Source organism: Pinus tabuliformis, chromosome 3_2 (assembly GCF_031772625.1).
Source record: "Pinus tabuliformis cultivar Carrire ecotype Pingquan chromosome 3_2, CPIR1, whole genome shotgun sequence".
Lineage (NCBI taxonomy): Eukaryota > Viridiplantae > Streptophyta > Pinopsida > Pinales > Pinaceae > Pinus > Pinus tabuliformis.
The window spans coordinates 446,438,218-446,459,900 of record NC_142302.1 but is presented as its reverse complement, the minus strand read 5'-3'; the positions used below and the strand labels follow the sequence as shown (position 1 = coordinate 446,459,900).

The window sequence follows — 21,683 nt, the reverse complement described above, 5'->3', positions numbered from 1 at the left end:
GGAGAGTCTTCCGAGACTAAGGCAGCACCAGCACATGTAGAAAAGGACGTTTTGACAAACAATTACTGTGCCATGAGTTCACATGCACCACTTGAGCAGAAGTGGGGAGACATCGAGTTGTAGTCAGGCAGACTACAGGCGATGAGGGGTAGGATCCTCGAGGTACCCAGCCTCTTGGGTTAGACCTTGCTACGGGAGCCCCGACGGGGAGTAACAGGACTGGGTGAGTGGGTAGAGACAGATGCAAATGGAGCAGCAGAGAGAGCTACAGTGCATGAGTCCCGAGACAGCGCAAGGCTAGCAGACTGCAGCAATGCGAGAGGCACAAGAGTGTTGCACCAGTGCAAGATGGCACAGAGAGGTGTGCAACGGTGCGAGATGCAAGGAGTTGTTGCAGTAGCGCAGAGGTTAGAGAGGGAGCACTTGTCAGTGGCAGAGGGAGCTTCAGCATCAGTGGGTGTCTCTAGCCCAACAGGGAGGTCAGATGGAGGATCAGTTACTTACTTCTCAGTAACTGAGTTGCAGTGCAGCAGTGGGTAGCACAATGCAACATGATGAGAGGAGGTGCAGTGCGGATGTAGTGCTGGGAGAAAGGACCAGTAGCAGCACGGATTCAGAGGGAGTTGTCATACAGATGCAGCAATGGCAGTGGCAGAACCGTGGGCAGCAGTGGAGAGGATGATGGGCAGGAAGGCCTAACATCAGCACAGATACTGATGTCGGATGATCAGAGTTATACTCAATGAGGAGTATTACTAGAGCACAATCCTCGCTAAGAGAGAGTGTTGATTTGGGATAGTACCGGATGTGCTCTAGCCACGAAATTTGGTGGAGAGGTTGTGGCACATGAGATCTCCAATACCTAGAAAGGGTTTGGGTAGATTCTAAACAGCTCAGATGATATTAAAATAATTAATATTTTTAATGGAATCCCTAAGTCTAAACTTAGGGAAAATAAAATATTAATGTGTATTAATATGAATCTGTGTTAGAGTGGTCCAAAAGACATGGATCAAGCCAGATCTAATCTTAGCCGTTGATTAGGGACTTAATCTCGGCCGTTGTTATGTCAACAGGAAAAGTATAAGAGGAGGCTTGAGGGTCACTTGGAGAACACACCAGAGTGATCAGTCGTTCTATTCTCTAGAGCGGGGTTTGCTTAGAGAGATAGAATAAGTGATCAGGAGAGCAGCTGAGGGGCATAGAGTACAAAGAGGCAGAGAGGTAGAGATAGTGTCGGGATAGGAGCAGAGCAGCGAGTGCTCATGCAGAGGCAGTTAAGTGCTGCGCAGAGCACCAGAGGGGCCAGCGTAGCTGACGCAGGGCCTCCTGGGGCTGACGCAGGCCAAGATAGGCTGACGCAGTGCCAGCGCTGGGCTAGGAGAGGCTGACACAGTCCAGATTGGGAAAACACTAGGGTTTCTGGGGCAGATTGGTGTTGAGTAGCTGCCGGAAGGATTATCCGGGGTTTCAGCCAGTAGATTTGTCAGAAATAGAGAGGTATTACTGCTAAGGAAATTCTCTGTTGGGTACGCCAGTTTCGGCACCCAAATTGTACTTTGATATTGCTTAATAAGAAAACCCTCATATAGTTGCATCGGTTTTCCCGCATTGGGTTTTTCTGGGGACATTAGTCCAAAAATAATGGTGTCATATGGTGTGTTTGTTCTTGTTTCTTTTAGTTGCTAATCTGTAATATGTTGAGCATGCACTAGTGTTTATTTTCAGTATTTACATTGTAAATAACTTGTTAAGGAAAAATAACAAGTAGGTAGGAATAAATCAGATAAAGTGCATGGAGGGTTTCTAACTAGGTAAACTTAAAAACTTCAACAATTGGGTTATTTTCTAAGGATTAATTTAATCATTTAAGTGACTTAGAAATAATAATCTCAACTGTTGATCTTCAAGTTGTTTCTCTAAGGAATCTTCAAGATGTTTTTAGAAGGAAAATTCAAGGTGTTTCTACAAGGAATCTTCAAGATGTTTCTAGAAGGAAGATTCAAGATGTTTCTACAAGGAATCTTCAAGATGTTTCTAGAAGGAAGATTCAAGATGTTTCTAGAGGGGAAATTAGGGTTAGAGATTTGGATTCAATGAAGATTATAAATGGAGACTAGCAATGGAGGTGAAGACACAAGGAAGAGCTCAAGTGTGTGAGCGAGTCATCACGAGAGTGATTCTCTATGCAGTGCGAGTGGCTCAACACAGCAAAGAGCTCAAGTCTGTGAATGAGTCATCACGAGAGAGACTGGTTCTCTTTGCAGTGTGAGTGGCTCAACGCAGAGGACAAGTGTGTGAGTGAGTCATCACAAGAGAGAGCGATTTTTTCTACAATGTGAGTGGCTCAGTGACTAGTGCATAGAAGAGGAAAGTGCAAGTGGGTTTCAGCGAATCTAGGAGGGTCGAGTTGGAGGAGATTGCAGGGATGAGTTGTCAGAAAGAGATCGTGTTTGTATGGAGGGGGCCGAGTTGCTAGAGTGCTCGGGTTTTTCCAGTGTGCATTAGTGGTAGGGCGCATATCAAGTTGCTGGAAAGCGCGTATCTGATTGTTGGACGCCGATTTCTTCAGAGTGATTTCATCTAGAGGTAGATTTCCTTGAGGTCGATTTACTTGGGCCAAATTCATTCTAAAGGAGCCAAGTTGTAGGTTCCAGATTGTATTTTTCCTTGTATCTTTGTGGGTCGAAAAACTCATATTTTCTAGATAATGAAATGACAGAGAATTGTTTGTGGGTTAATTAATTTTGCAATGTGTGATTGATCTCTTTGGTTTATTTCCACTACATATTTTTAATTCTAGAAGTTAAATATACCAGTGATTTTATTTTTCGGTGATTCAGTTATTATTTGGGTAAATAAATAATAAACTGGGGATAAATTAAATTGTCGTGAGAAAATAAATCTGGCTGGTATTATAAATTTAATGAAGTGGTGGGAAAGGCTTACAGTTCAAAGGTAGCATACATGCAGCGGATGTGATTCCAGGATCAAAGTCAGTTCCATGGGGGCAGAAGTACCTCCCTTGCTAAGAGGGAGTGTTGATGTTTGTAGCTCAGGCAGGTATTCCTACACAAGCCTAAATGTCTAGGCATACAAAAGCCACCCAAAGTCTCCTTAGACACTTGCTTTAGTGTGAGCAAGTTGCATTTGTAACTTAGCCTAATTCTAACTTAAGAAAAGCACATACTTGTTATGTTACCTTATTGAACTAAAGAAACATTAGGAAAAGTAAAATATTTACTTTAGTCATTATGTTTTAATCTCACCCATTGATCACAAGAAAGGCGAGATCTAATCTCAGTGATCAATCACATTGGAGATTACAGTTAGGGATTTAGCTCAATGAAAAGTTATGAAAGCAAGGCTAACGAGAAGGAAAAGGCACACTATACAACAACACAAGACTGAGAGAGGCATCTCAGTGACGAATGTGATACTCTACTGTGTTGGGTTCAAGGAAGGGGGCAACAAGGAGATCCAGATCAGCCAAGGAGGGCTTGATCAATTGGATTAGATCCAGTGTTGTACATGTATTTCCTTGGGCCATTATCCTAGGATGGGAGCCCAAGTAGGTTCTAAATCAATTTAATGATGAAATGATTTGATTGGACAAAATTTGTTTCATTTTTATGTGAGATTTGGTTATGTTTTTGCTTCTGCTAATTTAAATTAAGAACCTAATTGTGCTTTCATTCAATAGATTTGTAATTTGCTAGGACAATGGATTGTTGGGTGCTAGGTTTGTAGGAAAATTAACAACATATCCTTAGTTCCAAGCATCCACATATATGGGATGAAATCCTTTCTTATGTACATGGGATAAAATCTTGCCTTATGTTCAACATAACTACAACAAAAACTAGTCATACTTCTATTGGCCACAACCCCTTTTAGTTGTGCTTGGGGTTCTAACCATTGGCCACCCCAATCAATGTAGCACTGCGCATTGTATCGGCAGAAGAAGAGTCATCCCATGCTCAAAATGATGCAGGCAAAGCAAAGGAATTTTTTGAATTGATCTAGCACATCCAAATACAAGTTCATGGTATTCTATAGAAAGTAAACACCAAGTACAAGCAACAACATGATTAACATCAACTTTCACACAAAGTTTAGGTTGGTGACAAGGTATAATTACACTTGTAGAGAGACTGACTTACATACCCCTACTATTTGACATAATAGAGCATTTCCACATAAGACGAACACCTTAAGCAACCACTCACACAGCCACATCAAAGATCAATACACTAGTGTTTTTACAAGGTCAAAACCTTCAAAGAAGGAAACAATCCATGGCCCTAGCTAATGCGACTACTTGATGCAATTTATTGCGGTGTTGCAACCATCTGATTTTATCATGAAAAGATCGTAAAATCACGATTTTTTGGCCTAGCCTATGTTCGCTGATTTTTACTGATATTTTGTTGGCATCTTAATTTTGTCATTGTTTAGCGATTTTTTCCGATATTTTCTTGATTTTTGCATCTTTTTGGTTTTCCAAACCCTTGCCTATTTTATCCCGATGTCAATGTTTGTAACATTGATTTATTGATGCAAAAGAAAAGATTGTACGTAAGAATTTCTCAAAATTGATCTACAGCAAGTGCCCCTCTATGCTCTTTAAATAGAAATCATGGGCCAATCCAGTGTTAAGCCATGAATCAATATAGTCATTCATATTGAATAGAATATGATACGTTGGATCACTTTATGTCTAGAACATATCGTGATCATTAGATTACATAACTACAAATGCATACTAAAGAAACACACTTTTACCTAAAGACACATTAGACCAAGTTGATATTAAATAACTCCTTAATGTTTAAATATCCTAACACCTACAAGAAGTTCAAACCACTTCAATATGGGCCTTACACTGTCACCAAATCTCTTAGTGGGAATGCATTTGAATTGGATTTCCATCCTTCCTCAACTTGCACCTTGTCTTTAATGTGGAGTTTCGTCAGCCATGCATCCTGCCTCTATTGGACACGTTGGAGGTCATAGAGCACTTGGCCCCTACATGGCTCCACTTTGATTACATTGAGCAAGTGAAAATGGTCTAAATCATGGACATCAAGATGAAGAGAACCCACCAGTAGAACATGCAACTCTATTGGGTTGTCAAAGTAAGCAAACTAATTCAAGGCAAGTGATTTACCAGGAACCACATTTAGTGTAAGTTTCCCCATATTACTTTCAAAGGGGGAATGATTGATCTTGGTGTTCATTTGGGTGTATCATTGTCTCAAAAATTGTCATGACCCTTGTCAAATCTACAACTATTTTTAATGGTCCTAAACTGCCAACTCATTTTAAGTCCTTTCCCATACATTTTTGGCTATTTACAATTGTTTGACTTACCAAACACATAGAGATTGGAATAAGCTTTTTAAAGGTCCAATGAACATCCAAAATGAAGTTGGTATGCAAAATTTTTAGCCCGAGGAAGTTGACATACAAACTAGGTTTCTCAAGGCCCACATCCCTTTTGCCACTTCAACTCCCAAGGTTTGGGTTTTTGGATCTTACTGTTTTTGGTATTATGTTAAAAGGTAGTTTCAGCCTCTTGTTGTTGAGAAATGGCAACAAGAAATTCCAGTTTAATTTGTCCTTGAATTAAACTATGAATTTAAAAATAGAATTATTTTCTCATAGCAATTTGAAAATAATTAATTAAGTTTAATTAATTTAGGAAATTCGAATTGGAAGTCTTTTAGATGACATGTATATGTTCTACTTCTCCCTAACTTATAGGAGTTCAAGATGAGTTATGAACGAGCTGTAATTAGTTAACTCAGTTTATTGGGTTAAGTGCAGTGAAATTAGTTCTAATCAGTTTTAGGAACTAATAGTGAGTAAACAGTCAGTTGGGACATTAGTGACCTAATTAGTGCTACTCTAGTTAACTGAAGATTCCACCATCAGAAACTCATGCATGTCGATTCTAAGAAAGACCCAGTTGAGACTAGAATGCAGCGACAGTGTACTATTTATTTTAGATTTTTCTGAGTTCAACTGATAGTACATGCAATCAAGCACTGATCCTTGAGGGATTGCACTATTTTTAGAGGCTTTATTTCCCTTTAAATACAAGCTATTCTTCATAGGAATTACACATTGGAATAGAGACTTGGAGAGCTTGTGAAGTGGCTAAGCTTTGGCCTTGAGCTTGCTTATGAGTTGGAAAGTGAATTTGTTGCGTGTTGGGATTGTTCTAGAGAGAACAAACATTGTAATTTCATCTTGATTTTCCGGATTAATACAAAACAAATAGTGGGGTTTTGAGTTGTGGCTTTCCCCAGATATTTGTTGTATTATGTGCTTTTGATTCTCTTCCTCTATTGATTATTGTTTGCTCGATGTTTATGGGCTTCTGCTGTAAAGAGTAGAAGTAGATTCTTGTCTCTTTTTTAGTAGATTACATGAGCTTGTGAATCCATAGGTTTTTCTACATGGTATCGGAGCAAGATTGTTTTTTGGGCCGAGAGTTTGCGAAGTAGATCTAAGAATTTCTGTACAAAATTTTCAAAAACAAATTGCAGATTTGGATTCCTTGGGAAAAGATACCCAAATTCAAAAAAAACAGTCGAATCGGAGTTCAGATGAGGGAGATATCGTTGATTTAAAATCAACTCTCTAGAGGAGATTTCAAAGTTTTAAGTTTCTAGGTTACAGGTGAAAGTTGAATTTGCATACATACTTCGGGATCTGCAGATGGCGTTCCATGGTTTGAGGCTCGAGCATGCCTTGGAAGGCAGCTTGAATTTTATAGCCTAGAGGGACAGGATGGAGGCTGTGCTAGAAGATAATGGCTTGAAGGAATTCATTGATCAAGAATTCCCCAAGCCAGCAACTATGGATGCACAGAACATGGCTGAATGGAAGAAGTGTGTGGTGAAGGCAAGGCAGATAATCCTTGAGGGAGTTCGAGACCACATTGTCTCGAGTCTCCATAGCAAGGAAACTCCGCATGCTATGTGGAAAACATTGACGGACTTGTATCAGAATAGCAGTGATCAAAGGAAGTTGGCACTGAAGGATAAACTTCGTAAAATCAAGATGGAGAAAGGCGAGACGATTCCAAAGTACTTGACCAAGTTCACTCAATTTCGGGATGAACTTGGAAGTGTTGGAATCACAATTGCCGAGGAGGATATGGTGAGCCTTGCTCTTCTTGGACTCCCAAAGAGTTGGCATAGTTATCAGGACTCTGTCAATGGTCAGGAGAAGCTGCTAGATTGGGAACGACTATGGTCGGATTTGATGTAGGATGAGATCAGGAGGAACACCAGGGATGGCTCTTCATCAAAGACTGATGATGAAGAGAACTGTGCCTTAGCGATTAAGGCAAGGAAGGGGAAAGGTAAAATTTCTCGTTCCAAATCAGATTCTTATCATGGAGGTAAGAAGGACATGACGAAAGTTAAATGCTTTCATTGTCACAAGATGGGTCACTTTGCTACAAATTGTCCATTGAAGAAGTCCAAGGAGAAGTCCTCAAGAGGAGCGGCGGGTGAGGCTTTGGCCTCCCAATTTGAATTGGACTTTTCCCTCATTGCATGCATGGTGTCTTCAATGATGGGAAGTGTCTAGTACTTAGACAGTGGAGCTTCTTTCCACATGACTGGCGACAAAGAGTTATTCAGTGAACTGGAGGAGAAAGATCTCAAGATGCATATCGAGATGGGTGATGACAGTAAGTATAGTGTTACTGGTGTGGGCACTATTACTTTTCAGAGGGAGCATGCGGCTCCACTCACCTTGAAGAATGTTATGCATGTACCCGGACTGACGAAGAACTTGGTATCCATTGCCATGCTTGAGGATAGAGGCTATGATGTGATCTTTTCAAAAGGAAAGGCGTTCCTTCGACACATAGCCATGGGTCAAGTAAAGAAGATAGGGATTCGAGTTCAGAATCTCTATAAGATAGAGGTAGAGGATTGTGTTGCTTTGAGTTCAAAAGCGAAAAAGATGTTGAGTCGAGATGTCGACGAGTTGTGGCACAAGCGATTGGGCCACTTGCATCATGGTGCTTTGAAGATATTGCAGTAAATCTCTACCAGTCTTCCCAAAGGTACGCTTGAGCAAGTTGATACATGCAAGGGTTGTACTTTGGGAAAATACACCAAATCTTCCTTTGAAGATAGAGACAATCAAGCAGAGTCTATTCTGGAGAGAGTCCATTCCGATGTGTGTGGACCATTCTCGACAGTATCCACCGCCAAACATAGGTATTATGTTATATTTGTAGATGACTATTCTCGTAAATGCTAGATATTTTTCATGCAGAGAAAGGATCAGACATTCACAAAGTTTTGTGAATTCAAAGCATTGGTCGAGAAAGAGTCAGGCAAGAAGGTTAAAGCTCTACGGAGTGATAACGATGGAGAATATGTCTCCAATGAGTTTAAGAACTTTTGTGCAGCGGAAGGGATTAAACGAGAGTTGACGGCACCTCATAACCCTCAATAGAATGGGGTTGCTGAGAGGAAGAACAGGAGCATTGTAGGGGAAGCAAGGGCGATGTTGCATGATCAAGGCCTACCACTACACTTGTGGGCTGAGGCATGCAACATAGCGGTTTATGTTCAGAACCGTAGTCCACATCGGATACTTGAGAGTAAAACACCAGAGGAAGCTTATTCCGGTAAGAGGCCAGATGTTGGTCACTTCAGGATTTTTGGGTCATCAGTTTATTGCCATGTGACCAAATATGCACGGAAGAAGCTTGAGCCAATAGCAAAGTTGGGGATCTTTGTGGGGTACACTGATACTCCCCACAACTATCGAGTGTACATGCAAACCAGTTGGATGACAGTGGTTCGCAGGGATGTCAAGTTTGATGAGGAGAAGGCCATGCGAGTATCCCTTGAGAGGGAGCTTGAGCTACATGCGGAGGAGGAACTTTTAGTTCCTAAGGTTGAGGAGCCTCAGATTGATGTGGAGCAGCCACATGCAGAGGTTCCGGGAGTGGAGACATCCACTCAGGCAGAGTCTTCCAGAGAGGGAAGAAAGTGCACTAGAGAGGCTGACAGATTGTTGGATGATGCACAGGAGAATGTGGGAGCACCCTCTTCTCAGTGCAGATAGAGGAGGTCACCAGAGAGGTACATTGGATACATGGCACTTATGGGTGCATGTGTTGTGACAGAGCCATCTTCCTTTCAGGAAGCAATGCAACAGTCAGTTTGGGTTGATGCGATGGTGGAGTATGACTCCATAGTTTGAAACAGTGTTTGGGATGTGGTCCCAAGACCAGAGGACAAGTCAATTGTGAGCTCTCGTTGGCTTTACAAGGTAAAGCAAGCTGCAGATGGTAGTGTGGAGAAGCATAAGGCCAGATTTGTGGCCCGTGGATTTTCACAAGTAGAGGGGATTGACTATGATAATACCTTTGCTCCTGTTGCAAGGTACTCATCTATCAGATCTATTTTGGCACTATCTACACAGATGGGTTGGAGTATCCATCAAATGGATGTGAAGACTGCCTTCCTCAATGGCATGATTGAAGAAGAGGTGTACATAGAGCAACCCGAAGGTTTTGAAACCTTGGACCGTGAGTCACATGTGTGCCGACCCAAGAGAGTGTTGTATGGGCTGAAGTAAGCACCCTGTGCTTGGTACACCAGAATAGATAGTTGCTTCACTGGGTTGGGCTTCTCAAAGAGTGAAGCAGATGCAAACCTATATCACATAGTGGTGGAAGGTAAGTTGTTGATCATTGTACTTTATGTAGATGATCTCATACTAACAGGTGATGAGAAGCTCATCAAATCTTGCAAGGAGGACCTTGCAAGAGAGTTTGAGATGAAGGACATGGGGCTCATGCATTACTTTCTTGGCATGGAGGTATGGCAAGGAGATGGGGAGTTGTTTGTTTCTCAAGGAAAGTATGCCAATGAGATACTCAGGAGATTCCACATGGAGAGCAATAAACCCATGGAGACTCCTCTAGCTAGTAACTGGAGGAAGGAGGATGCTACTTCAGGAGAAGTAGTGGAAGCTACTGTTTACAGGCGGCTTATCGATTCACTCATGTATTTGGTGAACACACGACCAGATGTGTTATGCAGTTAACCAGCTTAGTCAAGTGATGGTTAGGCCTACCAAGCTATATTGGAAGGCGGCAAAGCATGTATTGAGATACCTTAGAGGCACTACTCAGTTTGGGTTATGGTACAGACGGACAGAGGGAGTGAAGCTTCAAGGCTTCACCGATGCAGATTGGGCGGGGAGTCCATCTGACAGGAAGAGCACATCAGGAGGGATCTTTAGTATTGGGTCAGCTACAGTTTCTTGGTACAGCAGGAAACAGAGATCGGTTGCACTCAGTTTGGCAGAGGCAGAGTACATGGTTGCAAGTCAAGCAGCATGTGAGGCTATCTGGATGAGGAAGATCCTGGTTGGTTTGTTTGGTCAGTAGATGGATCCGACAATGATTTATTATGATAATCAGAGTTGTATCAAACTCTCTAAAAATCCAGTTTTTCATGATTGATCCAAGCATATAGATATCCAGTATCATCATCTCAGAGATTGTGTATTGAGGCGGATCATGTTGTTAGATTACATTCCCACAGAGGAGCAAGATGTTGACATCTTGACAAAGGCATTGCCAAGATGTAAATTCGAGTTTCACAGAGACAGGATCGGGGTAGTGGATAATCCCTTTCTTGTTGAGAGGGAGTGTTGAGAAATGGAAACAAGAAATTCCAGTTTAATTTGTCCTTGAATTAAACTGTGAATTAAAATATAATTCTTTTCTCATAGCAATTTGAAAATAATTAATTAAGTTTAATTAACTTAATTAATTTAGGAAATTCAAATTGAAAGTCTTTTAGAAGACATGTATATGTTCTCCCTAACTTATAGGAGTTCAGGATGAGTTATGAATGAGTTGTAATTAGTTACCTCAGTTTATTGAGTTAAGTCCAGTTAAATTAGTTCCAATCAGTTTTAAGAACTAATAGTGAGTAAACAGTCAGTTGAGACACTAGTGACCTAATTAGTGCTACTCTAGTCAATTGAAGATTCTTCCATTAGAAACTCATGCATGTCAATTCTGAGAAACACCCAGTTGATACTAGAGTGTTGGGACAGTGTACTATTTGTTTTAGATTTTTCTGAGTTGCACTGATAGTGCATGCAATTAGGAACTGATCCTTGAGGGATTGCACTATTTTTAGGGGCTTTATTTCCCTTTAAATACAGGGTATTCTTCATAGGAATTACACATTGGAATAGAGACTTGGAGAGCTTGTGAATTGGCTAAGCTTTGGCCTTGAGCTTGCTTATGAGTTGGAGATTGAATTTGCTGAGTGTTGGGATTGTTCTAGAGAGAACAAGCATTATAATTGCATCTTGATTTTCTAGATTAATACAAAACAAATAGTGGAGTTTTGAGTTGTCGCTTTCCCTGGATATTTATTGTATTATGTGCCTTTGATTCTCTTCCTCTATTGATTATTGTTTGCTCGATGTTTATGGGCTTCCGCTGTAGAGTAGAACTAGATTCTTGTCTCTTGTTTTAGTAGATTACATGAGCTTGTGAATTTACAGGGTTTTCTACACTTGTAATGGGATTTTTGCAACTGAGCATTGTTGTCACATCTCTCATCAGAGATTAGCTATCACCATTCTAACCACTTTGTATTGCTGTGTACATCATAGTGTTTTTCACCATTTTATTCATGAACGGAATTTGGTTTTCACTGTAATACTCTGCTTTCAACACTGTATTGTGTGTTTTCTCTGCAATATTGTGTTCTTTCATTTTGTACTCAATCCAACCCAGATGACCATTTGAATGCACCATAGAGCTATGGGGAAAATGCATGACCTAGTAGACTGTAGTATAACAAGTACAAAACACTTAAATTTGCATTGATATGAATTTATCAAAAATTGAACCATAAAACATAACAGAAAGGAATGTTTGTGGTAGACCTATTATATCTGTAGATTTATTTTCGAGTCTTTTAGTATAACAAGTTTTAAGAGCCATAAAGTGGTTTTTTAATGGAACATGTTGAAAACACAGAGCTATGAGGAAAACGCATGACCTAGTAGACCGTAGTATAATAAGTACAAAACACTTTACTTTACATTGATATGAAGTTAATTTATCAGAAATGGAACCGTAAAGCAGAGCAGAAAGGATTGTTTGTGGTAGACCTATTATATATGTAGATTTATTTTCCAGTCTTTTAGTATAACAAGTTTTAAGAGCCATAAAGTGATATTTTAGTGGAACATATTGAAACATTTTTTACATTATTATCATTTTTTGCAGGCGGTATTGCATAGAACAATTCGTGATTATAAAGCTGCAGACATTAAGCCGCGTATAAAACAGTTGGAAATACGACTGATCCAAAGTCAGGATGATATAAAGTCACCCCAAGTAACATATTTTGCAGAAAAATATTGAATGAGCACATCTTGCCTACAAAGTGTCTGCCTGTTGAAGGAGTTTGCTTGTGCAGAAGCCATGGAATGTTATGGCTCATACTGTTTCTAGTGCAATCATAATATAAATTTTTTATGGTAGTTAACCGCATTGCATTGTTTGATTCTTGGAGTTCATACGGAAGAGTTTCAATATGATTTTTAATATTGTTTCTTATTAACTCTACTGTTTTAATTTTAATATTTTTGATGGTCTTATACTTGATGGTGTCAAATAATGTGCTAATTACAAAGTGTGTAGATTTCCATTTTTTGTGGTGAAACTGCATGGCATCAAAACCAATGGAAATCTTAATTGCAGTCAAGCAGCATGTATACAGTATGATTGTCATGGTTGTGTATAATTTGGGGATATTTGGTTATTGTGCTTTTAATCATTGTCATGATTACAGGATATGCTCATGACACGAAATGCTTGCATCCAGAAGTACAACAATCAATGCTTCTTGTTACGCATACAGTCTAATGAGCACGTGCCTTATATATTTGAGATATTGGCAAGAAAATGTGGTATGCTTATCATTATTATGGATAAACATCTTCACTGGCAACCAGTGTTGAAAATATCGGTATCGGAAAAATATCGGCGAGGGTCCAGAAAATATCTTATCGGCAATATCGGCAAAATATCGACAAATATCGGCAAGCATAAAAAATGCATAATATATTCATTTTTTTTCAGATTTCTAAACATATAAAGCAATAACAACATGAGCTAAACACATTGGCACATAAATATGAAGAAGGCACTGATATATATGATGTCAAATAGAAATGATACATCAAACTTCAAAGGCGATACCAAATCCTGCTGATCCCTGATAATTGTCCAATCAAGGACTCAAACAAAATAACATCACATATATAAAACTTTAAAAGCATTTCATCATCATGAGTTATAAACTTATATGTAGCAAAAGTTGCAAAACAAATAAAACTTGCAGCTATCTATCTGAGACCATTGGCCTCTCCCTAGCAGCTTTCTTTCTGTCTTGTTCAACAATTGCTTCAAGAGCTTTATGTAAAACCTCTGCACTAGAAACCATACAAGGCATTACATCTGCATCATGTGCAGAGAGTCTAGCCAGATGATATTTCAATCGTGTAACCCCTCATGACATCTTGGTCCCACACAATTTGCATGATATATATGCCTGATTTGCCCCACCAACAACCTCCCCATACTCCCAAAATGGGTCCAAGGCTTTTGGCATATTTGACATTTGTAGTGAACTAATTCAAACTTAGGGCACAAAAAAAACAAAAAATTGGCATTAAACCCCCCAACACAAAAAATAGTAAGTAATAACCACCTCATTTAAAAAAAATTACTACATTATTTGCATTTTGCAATGTGAATGAAAAATGGCAATAAGAGGGTGCATAAGAAAGTTGAAAAAAAATGAAGTTTGCTGTCCAAATATGGAAAAAACCCTTGCATTGGCTCATGGGCATGAAAATCATAGCAAATGGAAAAAAACATAGAAACAAAATGTTGGTAGGCAAAGAGGCAAGCAAGCATAACCCTAAATCTATGAAAAAAATCATTAACATAGGGGTTTTTAAGAACATACCTGTTAATGGAAGAAGTGAAGTTTGTCTCACTATTCTTCAATCTTTGATCCACAAAAAAATCTTAGTTGGTGGTGATAATCGTTGTTTGATCCTCAAACCCTCCTTGAAAACCACCACAAAACTCTTCTCCTTCCTTCTGCCACACTCAGAAACAAAAATGAAGAAAAAAACGATTTTTCCTTTTTCTAGCCGCGGCAAAACACCCCCAGCAATATTTTATATCGTCTCGCAATATTTTGCCAAGATATCGCCGATATCTTGGAAATGTCGCGATATTTTCTCGGCGATATTTCAGCTCGCCAAAAATATCACGATATTTCCGATATTTGGCGATATATCGCCGATATTATCTTCACTACTGGCAACCACCCAAAGTTGTGGCATTAATGAAAAATTCTTTTACGATTTGAACAATTTAGAAATATGTTCAATCAAGTGAGGTTGACCCTTGCTTTCTTTAGACCTCTCCGAAAGGTGCCTTTTAGAATATGGTAAAATGTATCAGCATATGAGTAACACCTCTCCAATGTTAGCATATGAGTCATATTTTCCATTCAGTTTCCTTGGAGGGAGATTTGACATGTTAGAAAGCTCAGCACAGTTTCACTTAGATTCCTTTTCACATAGAGAACTGTTGATGGAATTTTTGGTTGCTGGATTGGAATTTTTTACTATTGCCCAGGTGTAAACCAAAAATGCAAATAAATTTGAGGAGATTTGAAAGTCCTCTTCTGACTTTTGTAAAGATTAGTGTTCCTTCATATATCAGCAGCTCACATATGAATTAAAATACAGGCTAATCTGATGTAGCAGCAAGTACGAGTTGGGTGTAGTTATCGTCGCTTATGGCATTGATGAATGATGTTTTGCATGCAAGTGCGTGATGAATCAACATATTAAGCATTGGGAACTAGAAAAATAGAGTGCTAGAAATCCAAATAAAGGTGCAGAAACATGAAAACATGTCCATCGTTTTTCCCCAGTGGATGATGAGTGGGGTGGCTCACTTCAATACAGATACAGATCTAAAACATTTCTCACTAGAGGGTGAGAGTGATTGCTCACATCAATGCATGTAAACGGTCCTAAACCCCTCATCCCAGGAACATACCATCCTTTAAATCTGAGAAGAATGGGAAGAACAAAAATAAAAACCAGACATGGCCACAGAGACCAAACACAAGACAATTTTCAGAGAAGGATAAACTTAGTTGAATACAGAGATTCCCTCTGCACAATGCTAATTCACTCCTCTTCAAAATGGACCAACAACAAAATACTTTGGATCTGAAATTAACTAAATACTAGATAGAGATGAGAGTACAAAATGTAAGTCCTCAAGTATGTGCTCTGTGGACAGAGCTCTAACCCTCCTGAATCTTGATCTCAAACATTTAAAGAGGAGATGGAGAGAGAATGCTTGGACAGCGGCTATAATGTAAAGAACATCAGTAGGAAGAATGCAAATGAATAGAAAAGCAAAAGGAAGATAGCAACAGGACAGATCTAGATGGTAGGCTCCAAAGGCAAAGGAATCCTTGAAACCCTGAGGAAGACTTCCCCTCTTGGGCAAGAAGCTCTAGCTCTTTCTCATCATATGGTGTTCATATGGGGATAATTTTTCAGATAAGTTTCAGTAAAACACTGTTTCAGATGCTATTTTACAGTAGCTACGTAAGAGTTTTCCAGTATGTGCTAGAGAACTCATCTCCAACATTTACCCAATTCCAGTGCAATATAGGCAAAGTGAATTTCAACGCAAAACAAAACATTCAAACCAAAAAATATTATATTCCTAAAAAATGACGTCATTGGAATTTCTTTAAAAACATACGTCGCATAAAAATAATAAAAGATAAAAAATCCAACAATGGACATGCAGAAGTTTATTTGGATCCTCTTGTTTTTACTCTTATATTCTGCTGGAAATTCTTGGAGATCACTGCAAGAATGAAAAAACCATAGTTATGTTAATAAAGGTTGTGATTGATGTCAATATGGCATTATCGAGATGGAAAATATTCTTGTGATACATAACCCTAACCCTAGACTATGTTACCCTAATTCTAAAAACTATGAAACCCTAACCCTTGTGTTGTAACAACCTTTATATAAATGGCACTATTAATGATGGCATGCTTAACCCCTAATTATCTATTGACATGCTTAACCCTAAACCCTAAACCCTACTTTATTGACATCCTAAGCAGTCAAATATAATCCACATTGTAATGGCTCAACAATAAGAAGCAGAGAAGGACGAAATATAATTGTCGACCCTACCAAAATTGAATGATTGTAGATCGCAGTGGACAACCTGAATGCTAAATTAGATGGTATAATATTGGTGGTTGAGCTGCCAACTATTGGAATGCTCAAGAAAATATTTGGCACAATGGATGTTCATGAAGGAGGGGCATTGAACTAGTAAGAGCCCACAGGGGTAGCGGTATAAATCCCTGAAGATATCAATCCTCTCCAAGTTATGGAATGGTCAACATGAAGACGTAGGTGTAACTGGAGCGAATGGCGACAAATTAGTAAAATCATGTTTTGTAAGCACATAATGTATTGCACAATCTTCTCGAAGCTCTACAAATTAAATGATTGCTAAACAAGAATCGATTAGTCACATAGTAGCCTCAGACCTATAATAAGGCTCCTTCAAGCTCGGACTTACTACAGTCTTCGAACTTATCTGAGTTTTTCTTTTTAGGAGGCTCGGACAGCTCAGATTGCAGACCTCTGGTGGACAACCTTGGGTTTAGCGTTGAAGACTTTGATCCATTGCAATCATTTTTGGAAGGAGTCTAATTCTCTTTGAAGTAAAAACTTGTGCAACTTATTAAAGATACCTTGAAGCATTACTGTAGACCTTTTGAAGATATCTCGAGGTTGTCATTACGGACATTATTGGAGACCATGGTGCATGAGACATCATGAGGTGACTTGAAGAGCTTTCTTGGGTACAATGAAGTGCAGTGGCAATACCTTTTAATTGACAAGGTTGTCATTGATGATGTAGTGTGGAAGACTACAATGAATCTGGAGATTGACATGGTTGGTTGAAGAAAATATTGGAAGCAATGAAATACTATCAAACACATCTAGACAAAGTACGAGAGTGGGTTCGAGCCTAAAGGGCTGGTGCCCGGAGGTTGGAGCCTCGAACAATAAGGTTGGTGCCTTGGAGAATAGGGTTGGAGCCCCAGAGGATCGAAGTCCTCAAGATTTCAGGTCGGTGTCTGAAGAAGATAAAGGATTGCAGTCCTTGGGGTTGGTGCCCCAAAACTGATAGGGTTGGAGCCCTAGAGGATCAGAGTCCTCAAGAAACCAGGTCGGTGCTTGAAGCAGATATAGGATTGCAGTCCTTGAGGTTGGTGCCTCAAATTTGACAAGGTTGGAGCCTTGGAAGTCCAAGTCGGTGCTTGGAAAATACAGGTTGGAGCCTGGAAGATTGAGGATTGGTGTCCTTGGAGTTGGTGCTTCTAAACTCAAGGTTGGTGCCTTGGATAAGATAGGGTCGAAGCCCTAGAGATTGGAGTCTCACCAAAGTCCAAGTAGGTGCTTGGCACATCCTAGGTTGGACCCTGGGTGTCTTCATCAAGGGTTGGAGCCCTACCCATATTGTACTTGATTCTTTATAAAGATTATATTAATAAAAGCATTTACTTCTATTGTTCATTTTTGTGTTCTAAATGTAAGTGATCTAATTGGAAAGTAATAATTGAAAAGAAATACTGATTCAGCCCCCTCTCAGTATTTCTGACAAGTTACTGTAAAAATGACCTCAACATGCAAAGATTTTGTTGCAGAGTGGATGGGATCTTTTTGTTCCTCTTTCCTTTTGTGGCTGAGAATGGGAGAAAAACCCAATGCTCTCGGAAATCACTATCGAGGGACAAAATTCTTCTCACACAAGAAAATTGTACTATCTTCAAGACAATGTTAGAGAGATTAATTCAAAAGGAGAAAATTGGTTTCAAAAGTTTCAACAGTCATGAGTTAACAAATATAATCCAAAGTGCACTTGAGAAGTGCAAAAGAGCAAAAAATAGGAAATCATAATCAAATTGTTTTTTTGTAAATGCTTGGTTTGATGAGGAATGCAAAATGGGAAGGAGAACCTTGAAAAAGGCAACCAATGAGAAGATGAATGTAAAGTTATATAAGCAGATACTAAAAAGGAAAAAAGATGAGTTCATGCAAACAAGGCAAGAAGAGTTAATATATCTAAGCAAGAATAACCCAAAGCTTTTTTGGCAGGAACTTCAACCAAGGAAGAAGCAAATCGAAAATAATATTACAGCCCAACAATGGTTTGAATATGCAAAGCAACTCTATGAGAAAGAATCAGAGGCAGAGCCTCCCTCCAGGATTAACACAACTACAAATCTCTTCACGTTACAAGAGGTGGAGATTGGAATTAAGAAGTTGAAAACAGGAAAGACAAAGGACTTGGTTGAGCTTCAAGCAGAGTATCTAAAATGGGGAATGAACACTCTTGCACCGCACATCATGGAAATATTTAACATCATTCAACAAGGATTCCCAAGGGACTGGACAACTAGCCTAGCAATACCCCTTTTAAAAGTGGAGACATCAATAATCCTTCCAATTATAGAACGATTATGGTCAATCCTTTGTCTACAAAGCTTTTCGGCAGCAGAAAATAGAATCGATAAGTGTGCAGAAGTAAAAGAAAAGAGGGCAAGAGGACAAGCGGATTTTAGGCCGAAGCATTCTACAGTGGATCATGGTATCACGTTGAGACACATTGTTGAAAAGGTTTGCGAGGACAAAGAAGAAGCATTCTACTGCTTTGTTGACTTCAAAAAGGCATTTGACACAGTCCCTAGAGATAAGTTGTGGTGTAGAATGGAAGAACTTGAAATTTCTTTGCATTATAGAGTCGTTGTCCATAGACTTTATGAAGAATTGAAAGTCAAAATTAGAACTTCAACGGGTATTTCATAAAGCTTTAGAAGTGGCATTGGAGTCAAGCAAGGTGGCCCTCTATCTCCTACTCTTGGCTTATATATTGATAAATTGGAAGAGTGGATAAATCTGCAAGGTGGAGATGGTGTTCGGTTGGGGAGTTTATGATCAAGCTTCTTTTATATGCAAATGATCTTGTATTGATTTCTAAATCGGCCCATGGATTGCAAATGCACCTATATGCCCTTGAGAATTTTTGTAGAGAAGTGGGGATGCAAGTCAATACTAGCAAGACCAAAATAATGATTTTCTCTAATAAAAAGAAGCAGAGCCAACATACGTTCTTCTTTGAAGGCAACATTCTTGAAGAAGTAAATGAATACAAGTACCTAGGGATTGATTTCAACAACAAACTTAATTGGGAGGACTGCAGAAAGAAGAGAATTTTAGGAGGGTGGAAAGCATTATATGCTCTTCAAAATAGATGTAGAGAGGCAGAGTTATGGGATTGGAAAACGACTAAAACACTTTTTTGACTCCTACTTTGTCCAGTGATGTTATATGGGTGTGAATTGTGGGTTAGTAGCACCCCCGTCTCAAAATGGAAACAAATTGAGAAAATCCAAAAATGCTTGATCATGAGCAAGTTCAAAATAAAAAAAAATTGATATCTTATGAGATAATGTTGAGTGAAACAGGGGAAACTCCCATTGAAGCAATTTCTATGGTGCGGCTGATAAGATATCTAAAAAGAATTGAGCAAATGGGAGTTGGTAGATGGCCTAATGTTATCTTCAATGAAGGCCTGAGTGAAAGAAAGAAAACATGGATGAAACAAAATTACATATGGATACAAAAATGGAATATCTACCTCAATGTTTGTCCCACAAATAGCAAGGAGCTAAAGGATTTTTTTATGGAGATGTTTCGTAAATGAGTATGGGGAAAAGAGTTGGGTAGAAAGAAGTAATACATTGAGGAATTCAACCCTCCATGTGATCTACAACAAAAAGAGTTCATTGGAGCTAGCATTTAGTGGAGGGAAAAGGTTCTTATTGCTCAATTAAGAAACAACTCACATCAACTTCAATGTGAAACAGGACGGTGGAAAAGACCTAAAAAAGCTTGGGAAGAACGGGTGTGTACTGGAAAAACATTTCATTTTGGAATGTTATGCATTCAAAGACATCAAATAAAGTTATGGGAATATGCTAGCATCAGTTTCTTGCCACTGTCTTTTCAGTGAAGGGATTGTCGGAAAGTTGGGCCAACTCATCATCAATTTGAACAAGAAAAGGATTGAATTGCAAAAGACGAAAAATAGGGAACTAAAAGTCCCATAGACTATTTTTAGTCTCGTGGACGTTAAAATATCATTTCATTTCCTAAATTTTCTTCATTTTTTTCATTGTAATTTGGTCTCCCTTTGTAACATTCAATGGATAGCTTTGTAGGTTTCAATCTTTGGTCTTTTGGTAAAAAAATTTAGTATAAGCTAGTTGGAAATTAGATCTCACATATCAAATTATTTCTCCTTAAAAGAACATAAATCTAGGTGTTAACTTTTCCTTCTATGGAATAGAACATACTATTAATATAGTGGTAACTTTGAAAATACTAGGAAATTGTAACATAATACCCTTTATGCACTTTGAATATATGGTATACTCGTTTAACCACTCAAATTGATATCAATTTCTTACCTCTGGTACCAAGATTAATTATATGGATTTGTTGTAAAATTTCGTAGCATAAATAAAGCTACAACATTTAATCATCAATTTCAAACTCAACAAGTGCATGCTTCATAGAGAATTTTGAGGTTTAAAATTGGCTTCAAAACAGGGAAATTAACCAATCACATTTTAGATTATGACATCATTCCCTATAGTTAAGTTGTCATTGTTTGAATAAAAAAATAAAAAATAAATAAATATTTGTCACAATATAAATGATGGATGAGAAACCAAATTAATTATGAAGGTAATTTTAAGGTAACTACTCATAATATAAAAGGTACTCATAAATTACTTTTTAATATAATATAAATACAATTATAAAATAAAGCGATCTTTATAAACTATACTATTGAATAGCCATACAGTGTTAATATCAATTCATATATCTCACAATTTATATCTAAAATTCAAAAATAAATATAGCCTTATATTCATGTATTGTACTCTATATTTCCAATTTAAAATATGAATATTTATAGTCTAAGTCTTATTTTATTTATTAGTTTTATATTTCTCTCATTCTCATATTAGCCGTATGTATTAGTTTTATTCTTAAACATTAGTCTTATAAGTCTTACATATTAATTATATTATTTTACATATTAATTTTATGTATTAATCCTAGTCTATCTTATGTATCAATTAAGTAAATCTGATGTATTAGTTTTAGTTTTATTCTTACATATCAGTTTTACATGTTAGTCTTATTAGTTTTACATATTAATCTTATTAATCCGACATGTTAGTTCTATTATTATTACATATTAATCTTATGTATTAGTTTTATTTTTAGGAGTTATTCTATATTATCTCTTATCATATCATACTAAATTCACAATTTTATATCAATTCTATAAGATGGCTCCAATGGATAAAATACTTCAAATGTTGCTCTGATTCAACAACATATATCTATCTTTTTAAATAGAGTCATATCACTTCATCAAA

At 38.2% G+C, this 21,683-nt stretch overlaps 1 protein-coding gene across 4 annotated transcripts in view; it reads left to right on the top strand.

Moving 5' to 3' along the window:
• Positions 1-12,683, top strand: part of SOS4 (pfkB-like carbohydrate kinase family protein) — a 313,487-nt gene extending 300,804 nt beyond the window's left edge. For all 4 annotated transcript variants that reach the window (XM_089416508.1, XM_089416505.1, XM_089416506.1 and 1 more), the window contains one exon: positions 12,308-12,683. In XM_089416508.1, the coding sequence (XP_089272634.1) occupies positions 12,308-12,445 (138 nt within the window). In that variant the 3' untranslated portion in view covers positions 12,446-12,683. The remainder of the gene's footprint in view (positions 1-12,307) is intronic.
• The last annotated feature ends 9,000 nt before the right edge of the window (positions 12,684-21,683 follow it).